Consider the following 11475-nt stretch of genomic DNA (forward strand, 5'->3'; position numbering starts at 1 on the left):
GGAAGTTTATATTAGTCATTAATAAGAGATGTTATAAAAAATAAATTTTGAATATAAAATTATATCATGATGGTGGTTATTATTTGTTTTAATTTTATTAATAGTATAGATATTTATGTGGGTAAAAGTCAAGAAGATAAAAAAACATGTTTGAAAATATTTTATAAACATGCAAATTGACAAAACCATCGACCACCAAATACGATATACTAATTTGTAATTTTCTTTACCCGTTACTTTTGACATTATTGGTTTCGTATTCTTTTGACAAAAAAATAATAAATAACAAATTCTTACTCTCTTTATGTCACTCTAGAAGAAAACGATTGCATAATGAATATTCATTCTTTCATATAAATATAATAAATACAACCACTTCCATAGATCACGAAGACTCAACTAACTTGAATGTTGAAAAACCCTTCAATCCCTCTTTCTCTCTCTACATCACATTCTCTCTCTCTAGCTTCACCAACAACTACCATGCCACCGTTGGATTTGGAAAAACTGGTTTCAGCCTTAGCCAGCGGTTCCTCCGACCGGAAAATAACGTGTGAGACACTCGCCGATGAGGACGAACCGTACCGGCACCCTGACTCGCCGCCGGAATCATTCTGGCTTTCCGGTGACGCGGAATATGACTGGTGGGATCGGAACGCCGTCGTTTACGAGCGGAAAGAATCGACAAAAGGAAATTCTATTATCATAAACTCGAACCCGAATTCCACATCGAATTCTCAAAGATACTCTATGAGTTTGAAGTCTAAGGCTGCGATTTTAGGCTTGCCGAAGCCTCAGAAAACCGCTTTCCCTGACGTGAAGAGCCGACGCCACAACCGTATCGGAACCGGCTTGCTGTTCCCGAACCGGAGCGGCTCTGCCGGAAAATCGGAGTCATCGGTGGTGGTTGAACCGTTGTCCCCGAAGGTCTCGTGCATAGGGAGAGTGAGATCAAATCGGAACCGTAGGTTGCGAGCTCGTCAGCGCTCAGTCTCCTCCACCACCGCCGCTACTTCCGCCACCACTGTTGTCAGACAAAAATCATCACGAAGTGGAAGAAGGAAAACCGGGTTCTTTGAAAGCATTCGGGCTATTTTCCGGTCCGACCGGAGAGGAAAACCGGTTCAGAGACATGAAGAACCAACAACCAAGAAGAGTAAAGGCAGGAAAGCAAAGGGTAGTAGCAGCAAGGCGAGTCTAAACGACGTGTCGTTTAATGAGTCGGTTCAAAGCGAACCGGTTGGTTTGGGTGGTATGAACCGGTTCGCATCTGGGAGGCGGTCTGAGTCTTGGTTGTAGGTGAACTATAATAGTAAATATCTGTTTTCCATCTTTAAAATTTCTATGTGTATTAATTTGGTATCTGAAAATTTGAAAAAAAATTATAATATATCTAGTGTGTCAAATTATTACTTTTAGTATTTTTATTTTTTGGATCAAATTGGTAGTACGAAAAATTTTAATGACTAAATTGGTTTTTCACACTTATAAATCCACCTGTCTTGGTAGGATTAGTTTCGTGGGGCAAATATGGCGGCTAGTATTAGTTGGACGGAATATATTTTAAATAGTTGTTGATTGATACTATTGGAAGATACGATAATGAATGTAGTTTTTGTTTGAAGCATGAGTGAATTTGTTGCCTCATCTTTTTTGAATTTGCTGCTTCTTTTTTTGGAATTTAGCGACAAGGACATCGTTTTGTAAATACTTTTTTATTTTGAATATTGTGGAGTGTGGAAGGTCTTCTTTTGATTTTGTCTTGGGATCCATTGAGTGTAGGGATGACAACGGGTGCGGGCGAGCGCAGGTAGTGCTTTCCCGTGTCCAAATCTGCAATATTTACGGGTACCCGTGTGGGTAGCGGGTATTTGTGGGTACCAAACAGGTTTTTCATTTTAATTATATATTTATATAATTTGTAATAATCAATATATAAAAATAATTGTTACATGAATAATATGATATTTATATGATAAATGTATGATTATAGTCAAATATGTGTAATTTATTATGAAGTAATAATAAAATCTATGATATATAATCTTAAAATAATAATAAATATTTATAGAAATTTAACAAATAATATACAAATGCAGGTACCCATTGCGGGTATTTCCACGGATACCCACGGATCAGGTTTTTTTGCCATCCGTAATTCAGTAGGAAAATTATATAAGATCTGTGATATATGTAAGTTAAGACCTACCTAATTCATTAATATAGTTCATTCTTATAAAAAAATGGTATTTAACATTTATCTCTCTGTTAATTATCATCAATAAAACTGTACTAGTAATCTCTTTCATAATAAAAATATAATTAATAATGTTAAGGGTATAACTAAAAACTATTTATTAATGTTGTCTTAAATGTTTTCCTTTTGGGTAATGTATGAAAGCAATAAAAAGAATTAAGGCCTTATGTACCCCAAAAAAAAAAATTAAGGCCTTAAAAACCAAGTCCCAATGACATTAACAAACAAGTTTCTGAGCTCGGGAATAGTCTCAATAATAGTGAACCTAGTAAAAGAAGAAGCTCCCCTTTTAGCTAGGAATATAAACAAATATACTGCATTCAATGGAGTATTAACAAAGTGATTTTTCTGTATTCATGAAGTGGGAATGGAAGGCTTTTGTCTTATTAAGACATTTACATCTTATTTATTTTAAAAGAGTCTTATGTGAAGCCCAAGGTTAAGATTAAGCATCTTTTTAATATTTGTGACTGTGATAACTATAAAGGAGGAAGCAATAGATAATTTTATTTTATTCTTCTCAAATTGATATTGCAACATGTAAGGCGCTACACTTTAATTAAAAGCTTTAAACTATGACTAAGACAGAGGTTGATACTTCTGTCTTGCTTGACCCCATCCTATGCATGGTTAGGCTAGTAGTTTATTTGAATTTTGCGACCATTCAATGGCTGAATAGGCCTTGCATTTTTCTTGTTCTCTTGGTTCAATGGTGCCTTTAGGAGCTTCAATTGTTTCTTGGAGATTATCCTCACCTACATGGTCAATTAATTAATTACTCTTTTACCAAATATAATAGTAGAACTTTTCACAAAAAATAGTTCAAGATTTACTTGGAAAAAGTTCTCCTATTATTATTTTCCCAAAATAAAAATAAAAACTAATGAATGATTCCAATACAAGTGTGATATTACCTTGCTAATGATGTTCCAAACGACACCTTCTTTGCATGGAGGAGTAGTAAGAGACCCAACATATCTGTAATACCTATGAGACCCTCTATTGAACTCTTTTAAATCAAAGGTGCCAAGAACAATTGTTGCATTCTTATTGCCCGCATGAGTCTCCCTCCCAAGCTTAATTAACTTGTCTTCAATCTACACTCATGACCCACTTGTTAATACTATCAATTTTCCAAATGCTACTTTAATTTATACCTTTTTTTCCTTTATACTACTTCAAATTAAAAAAAAGTTGTATACATAAAAGAATAAAAAAAGTCCACCTTGGAGAGTAATGGATTTGGAGCACCCAATTTGTAGAGTATTGCCACAACTGCTATGTTATTATTGTCTTCAGTGTAGTGGACAAGATGGAGTTCAGCTACATGTCTATATTGTATAAGATTAGATCATCAATAATCATAAAAGTGATTGTAATATTCACATGCATATATTTTATTTGGGAAAATGATGATATAAGGTTGCTATTTACACATACCATCCAAATTTTTACATTTCCTTTATATCATTGTTAATAAAAAAAATTGCTTTACAAACAAATATTATAGATAATTAATAGGGATATAAGTAAAATGAGATCATTACCCATTTATCCATTTACCAACAAGACATTAATCTAGTGGTATAAAATTCTATTGGATTCCTAACTCAATCAAAATGTTAATAGTTCAATTTCTGAGAGTAATATTTATTTAAAAAAGCATTTATGCACCCAAAAGAAATTAATCTTTTATTCATAAGGTGAAAGATGCCTGAAAGAGAAAAAATTACTCATTTATGCTTTTCACCTTAAGTAGGCTTTTTGACAGAACAAACCCATAACTATAGATTAACTTTCAATTTCAATTTGCTTTGAGTTTTCATTCCAGACCTCTTCGTATAACATAGGCCAGAGGCCCAAGGTAGTGATGTAGGTCCTTCAACAATCGACCCAAATTGATTTTAAATTTTATACAACGTAATATGACCGTTAAAAAATAAACTTGCAAAATAGTTTTGAAAGTTTTTGTGACAAATTAGTCTCTAAAGAAAAAAGTTATCAAATAGAAATTTTTTTCATGTGACAATTTGATTTTTGGATCTTTTTTGTGTGGGACAATTTAGTCCGAGAAAATTAGGAAAGAATGATCAATTTGTCCCAAAGTAGAATTGAGTAGGCATTGTTGGATGTCTTTATATTTTGTTGGAACCAAATTGTTCCACAAATAAAATCTTCAAAAGTTATTTGATAATTATGTTTTCCATAAATTATTAAACTTGGGTCTGACCAACCGGTTTGATTAGTCTGACTGCAAATTCAAGATATGGTTGGTCCGAGTCACTCTTACGACCAATTGTATATCAAAGCTGATATGAACTAGTTTGATTCAGTTAATTTGAGTATAAAGCTGATGACTCGGCCATTAGACCGATTCAACTAGTTCAATTATTTGAAATTATGCTTAACATTGTTCTAATTATACTTCTTATTTGTTTGATTAGGTTGGAACAAAACCTTTGGTATTTAAGTGAGTTTAAAACTTATTTGTATATATTTGTTATGATTAAAGCTTAAAGTATATATTATCTATGATATATTCAACTTATTTACTACACTTTGTTGTTGTAAAATCCACATTGTTGGGTTTTTAATGATCTAATCACATATTTTTGTAATGATAAATTTTTATATTTAAAATAAAAAATTATTAAATAATGTTATACTATGAATTTATTAAAAAAATATGAATTGACTAAATTGAATCAACCAATGGCGTACTGGTTCAACCATTATCTTATTAACATATCATTGTTTTCTTTAAAAATAAATTAGGTCTTTTCTCATTATTTTATATTTTCTAACTCATATCAATACTGTTGTCTAACTCAAATCACAATATATAAAATTGGGTTTGATTTGTTTATAAGGTTAATCATTTTCATGGACCCTTTAAAGATAATTTCAATTTTGATTTATCTTAACACAAAATTGGCTAGAGTGTCATGACCTAGCCAGCACAAGATAAAAAAAGGTAAAAGGTTTATATACATATATACAAATATATACACATATATTACATGTTGTTGGAATTTGATGTAAAAAATGATAATTTAAAGTGGTGTTATTCAGAATTGTTGCAGGCTACTCAAACAACTAATGTGTATGTAAAGAAGAATATAGAAGGAAGAAGAAATGCAACTTACTTATAACCATTAGCTCGATGCTCAGAAGGAGAATGCCAGTGCAATTGTTTTAATGAGTAATTTTTTCCATTTATATTAATATCTCCTACTTTTCCTTCAAATCTCACCTACAAGTTAAAAGTTAGACATTTTAATTCACACTAATAATTTCAAATTGCATTTACAAGTGATCTATTTGATTAACTTATCTAACTTTGACTAGTATTGGTAATTTGGGACTATCCTCTTTGAGCATCTACAAATGATCTATATAATACTCGCCTAACATAAAATGAATATGTCTGTTTGTGAAAAAGGTAAGAAATGTCATTTTCAGCCTAAATATGGACATGGTAGGCTTGTAAGACGCCCAATATAGAATTAAAAAAAAGTTAGAAATTTAAAATATAATAAAAAGTATATAAATTAAAAAGAATCTTATGTTATTATCTTTTAAAAAAATACACATAACAACTTATTGTTCAAACAACATTACATGACATCACATCCTTTTAGTCTAATGAAAAGTAAAAAATAAACTTAATAATTAAGAGCAAATGTTAGTGGGCGACCCGCCCTGATCATTAGAAAAGATTCTTCGGGGAATTTGAGCTATTGAACAAAATTTTCCTGCTCTGTCTAAACAATAAGTACAGGTGGGGTCCATAGACATATATATATATATATATATATATATATATATAAACGAGAATAAAATATTTTATCATATCATGAGATAAGTTATCTCTTATAGCTATTAAAATAATGATAAGTGTCTTATTTTTTTAGTTTTTGAAATATTTTTATAAAAAAATAGTTAATTTAGGACACTTGTATGATTTTATTAGCCGGAAGAGATAACTTATTTTATGATTCGATGAAATACTTTAATCTATATATATATTAACTAATGGGTATAGATGATTAGAGGAAAAGGATAGAAAGAAAAGGTAAATTAGTAGTTCAGGAAAAAACACCTCAATATTGTATTTGTTGTTAATCAAAGAGGAATTTGTGGGAATGTAATGTCTCTTTAAGGGTTTCAACTTCTTGTTCCACACAACACTAGCCTGGGCAATGTTCACAGGACTCTGAGCCTTCCCTTTTGAGCAGGCTTCAAATTTTGGACTTAAGCTTCCCCATTGCTCAGGACCATTTGGACCAGTATAACCAAACTCAACTTTAGAATCTAGTGTCACAAAGGAGATATATTTCAATTACATAACAACTTAGCAAGTAATATACCTACACATTAAAATTATATATATGGTCCACATCGTAGCCGCAATTGTGGTTGCATTATTTGTGGTGTCACTCAATTGGGGTAGGACACACCATTTAAAACCATGTTCAAAACTAAAATAGTGTGATTTTGAAAAACTTGTATAATGTAGATATGAAGAAAAAAAAAACTTTAGCAAGCTCTTAATTTATTTAGAAGAAGCAAAGGAAGCCAAGATTAAATCCGTGAAAAGAAAAAGAGATATCTTACGTTCATGTGCTGAAGTGGATAGAGCAAAAACTGTTATTGAAAAGATTGAGAAGTAAATCCACGGGGCCATCATGTATATGTGTCTTCTTTCATTTGAGAGCCTTTGTAAAATTGTTGTGTTATATATACAATGGGGGCAGATTAAAGATTCTCTTGTAAATTAAGAACAATAGTTAAAAAGGAAAGATTGACCCCCAGCTTTTTTCTATATGTAAAATAATTAAACATTAGAAATTTAATATCTACATACTATTATTGTAAAATTTTTATATTGTTATTATCTCTCAGAATCCAAATCCCCAATACTAAAAGTTTTTTATGCTTCTATATCAACCCAATGATACTTTGTCAAGTACCTTAATGCGTTAATATGAAAATTAATAAGAAATTAAATGAGATGTGTTATTTATTACTAGACAAAATCCTATTGAGTTGGTATAAATGAATATAAAACTTTTGGTATAAAGGATTTAGGTTTTATCTTCTATCATGAATTTTTTATATATTATTTTTGTTTTAAGCATAAATAATAATTAAATATAAATAACGGAGGATGTGTTCATAAAATTAGTATATTAATATTAAATCATTTTAAATCTGTTGTACGTACCACAATTTAGTGTATGAAAAATAATAATAGTAATTTTTGGGCTATGTTTTGAACTTGTGACAAAGTTATGGACAATTTTGTAGGACAAATACAAGAGGACAAATCTGGTGAAATAAAAAGACCTGTTGTGATCCCACGTGATCTAGTGTAGTCATTTTAAAAATTAAAGACCAATAGAGTATAGTTACCAAAGATCATTTTTTTAAATTGGTCTTGCTTGAAAAATTATAGGAATATATGGTTGTAATTGCTATCATAATGCCATTGTATTTCTTACTGTTGATAGTATTAAAAAAAGTATATATAAAAACATAAGTTACTTCGAAGAGGCCAAGTTGTTACAAGTATAAATACATCAAGGGAACACATATTTTTCATAAAAGTGTCACCATTGATTAAAAATATATATTTAAATTAAAAAATTAATAATTAAATATTTTTCTTATTAATTACAAACAATAATATATGTAATGATACATTTTTGGGATAGAACCTATCCATATGTATATTAATTAAATAGGTCAAGCTCTTCAAGGTACATATAGAATATCGGTTACTGTTTACCATGCGTTGATAAAAATATTATTCAAAGTACATATAGAACATAAGTTACCGTTTACCATACGGATCAGATTTTTGTTACGGTGAATAAAGTAGGAAATTATGAAAATATACTATTAGATAATTAGTTTTAGACGGTAAAGTATTTCCTTGTATAAGAAAATGAATTATCTCCTTTAACTACTAAAATTATTACATGTGTCCTCTTAGATATCTTTTACAAAAAAAAGTCTAAAAACTACAAATATAGAACATTTTTCATGATTTTAATGGTCAAAATAGATAATTTAATTTATGATATAAAGAGAAATTTTATTCTATGAAGCTGGTACACATGTAGTACTTAATTTTAAAATTACAAAAGGTGACAGAAGGAGACATTGGTGAAGATATTCAGAGTCTGGTGCTTAGTGATTTATCACCTACTCGCTAATAAAGTAGAAAGAATAATTTCGATGCAAGTGTGAGGGTGATGTTGACTGAGTACTATTTTTAGTTACAAAAGTCTCATTTACAAATTCAGAGAAAAAGTATTGATAGATTGTGGGGCACATAAAAGAATAGGAACGCAAAATGAGATTTGTAACTATGTGGCCCATAAATAAATGAAAAATGGGATTTTGTGTTTTACAATTAAATAATTGTCTTCTACTACAAATTGAATAATGTCATATCAAAATTCTCTAAATTTATTAAATTGTCATGTTCAATTTTTAGTATCAAATTCCAAATAACAAAAATTATTTAATAATATTGGTTGGTGATTTTGAATATTTTTTGAAGTATTACTAATTAAACTTTAGTATATGTATGACCAAGTTATGTTATAGATGAAATATTATTATATGATTTTCTATTAATAATTAGGATAATTTTAGTATAATATTCACTCCAATTTTACCTTTCATAAATAAAATTAGATAATTTCATACATTTATATTAAATTAGTTAAAATTCAATTAATTGCTTTGACTTAATAAAAAATATATAAATAATTAAAATTAATATTTACCCCAGCACATGAAAATTTGTTTCAATTAAAAGTTGTAATAGAATTATACAAAGATACTGAAATTTTCTTATACTCAATATGTAATATACAAATAACTAATTTCTTTTTGGTGTATGAATGATGATTTTGCTTTATACATGGAATACTAGTTTACATATTTGAATTATTTTGATATAATGCTTATTTCATGTCATCCATTTTACAAAATGATTTATTAATTTCATATGCATTACAGAAATTGACTAAAATAGAATTAATTACTTTTATTTAATAAAAAACAAACACATAACTATAATTATTATTCAGCATATGATATATGTAAATCCGCATAAATTTATTAAATTCTAAGTGCATAGATAGAGTATTGTTTTTATGTAAAGACACAAAAATATATTTAACTATCCTATGTTTAACTTTTGATTGTGGAATACCAAATAACAAAATTTGTTTACCAATAAGAGCTTTGTTGTGCCACATAACCCACCTGAATATTCAATTTTAATAATATTTATCGGTGATTTTGAATATTATTTTGAAGTAATATACTACACTTTTTATGTATGTATGATTAACTTGTGTTATAGATAAGATACTAGCATGAGTTTCTATTAACAGTTTCAATTATTTTCATATAATATTTAATCTATATGTATCTTTCATAAATAAAATAATTTTTTTCACACATATTAATTAAATTAGTAAAATGTCAATTAATTGCGTTGTTTTAATAAAATATGTAAATAATTATAATTATAATTTAACATGTAGTATATGAAAAATTGTTTCAATTAGAAGTTATATAAAGATAGTTAAATTTTCTTATATTCAACGTATAATATTCGAATAACTAATTTCCCTTGTATGAATGACGCGCTTGAATTATTTTGATGTAATATGTATTTGATGTGATCCATTTTATAAAATGATTTGTTAATTTCATACGTATTAAAGAAATCGGCAAAAATACAATTCATTACAATTATTTAATAAAAAACAAATAAATAACTATAATGGTTATTCCGGTATATGTGAAATTGTTTCATTTAAAGTTGTATTAAAATTATGTAACGTCACATAAATTTATTTAATTGTAAGTGAATAGATGGAGTATTATTTTTATGTTAAGCTACTTAAATTTATTTAATTACCTTATTTATGTATGTTCAATTTTTTATTATGGAATTTCAAATAGTGCAATTTAGTTACTAAATAAGAGTTTTTTTGTGCCAAATAAATCATCTTAATATTTTATTTTAATAATATTTTTTTTGGTAATTTTGAATATTTTTTAAAATTAAAAGATGTATACACTGACAATGTAAAATATTTTTATATTGTCATTGCATCATCTACCATTCATTTCTAATTAGCATTAACTTTTAAATAAAAGTAATACAAATGGATGATGGATGATGCATTGATTGTGTATAAATCTTTACACTATCAGTGCATAGATTTTATACTATTTGTATTATAGATAGAATACTAATATATGAGGTTTTAATATATGTTTAGATTATTTTGGTGCAATATTTACCCCATGTTATATCTTTATGAATAAAATTAAATAATTTCATTCATATTAATCAAATTATTTAAAATTCAACTAATTGCTTTGATTTAATAAAATAATAAAAATAATTATAATAATAATTTAACATATAGTATATGAAAAATTGTTTCAATTGAACTTTTTATTAGAATTATACAATGATAGTTAAAATTTCTTATATTCGATATGTAATATACAAATAACTAATTTCTTTTTTGATGTATGAATGACTAGTTTGCTTTTTAGATGGAAAACTAGCACATTTATTTTGATGTAATATTTATTTCATGTTATAAATTAATTTACTAATTTCATATGAATTAAAGAAATCAACTAAAATACAATTACTTACTTTTATTTAATAAAAAACAAACAAACATAATTATTATTCATCTTGTGTTATATGTGAAATTGTTTCATTCAAAAGTTGTATTGAAAATATGTAAAGCCACATAAACATATTTAATTGTAAGTGAATAAATGGAGTATTGTTTTTATGTTCATTGCAATTAAAAATCTCTATTAGTATGTCGAATTGTATTTGGACCTAGTATTTGTGTTTTATTAGCTTGTGAGATCATTTATTTTGTCATTTCGGGTAGGTAAAGTGATTCCCAATTATTTTATTGGGAATATCAACCAAATTTATATTTGTGTCAATGATAATAACTACCTACATTTAATTCAATTAAAAATTCAATTAAAGTTATTTAATTCTTATCAATACTTCTTGAGCTGCATGTCAAATTTTAAGCAAAAGTTTATTTTGGTCCCTCAAATTATATGTGTATACTAATTTTGTTCTTGAAATTATAAAAATCTTAAAATGGTTCCTCCAAAAATTAAATATGGGTAAAATTAAATTT

At 27.8% G+C, this 11475-nt stretch overlaps 2 protein-coding genes across 2 annotated transcripts; one reads left to right on the plus strand and one right to left on the minus strand.

Moving 5' to 3' along the window:
* LOC109335121 lies at window positions 373–1635 on the plus strand. The gene has a single exon (XM_019571195.1). It carries the CDS (start codon window positions 409–411, stop codon window positions 1297–1299), a length of 891 nt encoding a protein of 296 aa, XP_019426740.1. The 5' UTR covers window positions 373–408; the 3' UTR covers window positions 1300–1635.
* Window positions 2763–7024, minus strand: LOC109335323 (alpha carbonic anhydrase 1, chloroplastic-like). Its single transcript, XM_019571460.1, has 6 exons — window positions 6875–7024; window positions 6360–6571; window positions 5404–5510; window positions 3483–3588; window positions 3172–3354; window positions 2763–3012 (listed from the first exon to the last, which is right to left on the minus strand). The coding sequence occupies exons 1-6, from the start codon at window positions 6945–6947 to the stop codon at window positions 2893–2895; spliced, it is 801 nt and encodes a 266-aa protein (XP_019427005.1). The 5' UTR covers window positions 6948–7024; the 3' UTR covers window positions 2763–2892.

This window comes from Lupinus angustifolius, chromosome LG20 (assembly GCF_001865875.1).
Source record: "Lupinus angustifolius cultivar Tanjil chromosome LG20, LupAngTanjil_v1.0, whole genome shotgun sequence".
NCBI lineage: Eukaryota > Viridiplantae > Streptophyta > Magnoliopsida > Fabales > Fabaceae > Lupinus > Lupinus angustifolius.

What these genes read in the sequence shown, in the direction of transcription:
- LOC109335323 (XM_019571460.1), bottom strand. Translation starts at nt 6,947, where the DNA reads ATGATGGCCCCGTGGATTTACTTCTCAATCTTTTCAATAACAGTTTTT. An exon ending in ACAACAAATACAATATTGAG is followed by an intron (nt 5,511 to 6,359) that starts GTGTTTTTTCCT and finishes TTTAACTTGTAG; the next exon opens with GTGAGATTTGAAGGAAAAGT. An exon ending in CATCGAGCTAATGGTTATAA is followed by an intron (nt 3,589 to 5,403) that starts GTAAGTTGCATT and finishes TATACAATATAG; the next exon opens with ACATGTAGCTGAACTCCATC.
- LOC109335121 (XM_019571195.1), top strand. Translation starts at nt 409, where the DNA reads ATGTTGAAAAACCCTTCAATCCCTCTTTCTCTCTCTACATCACATTCT.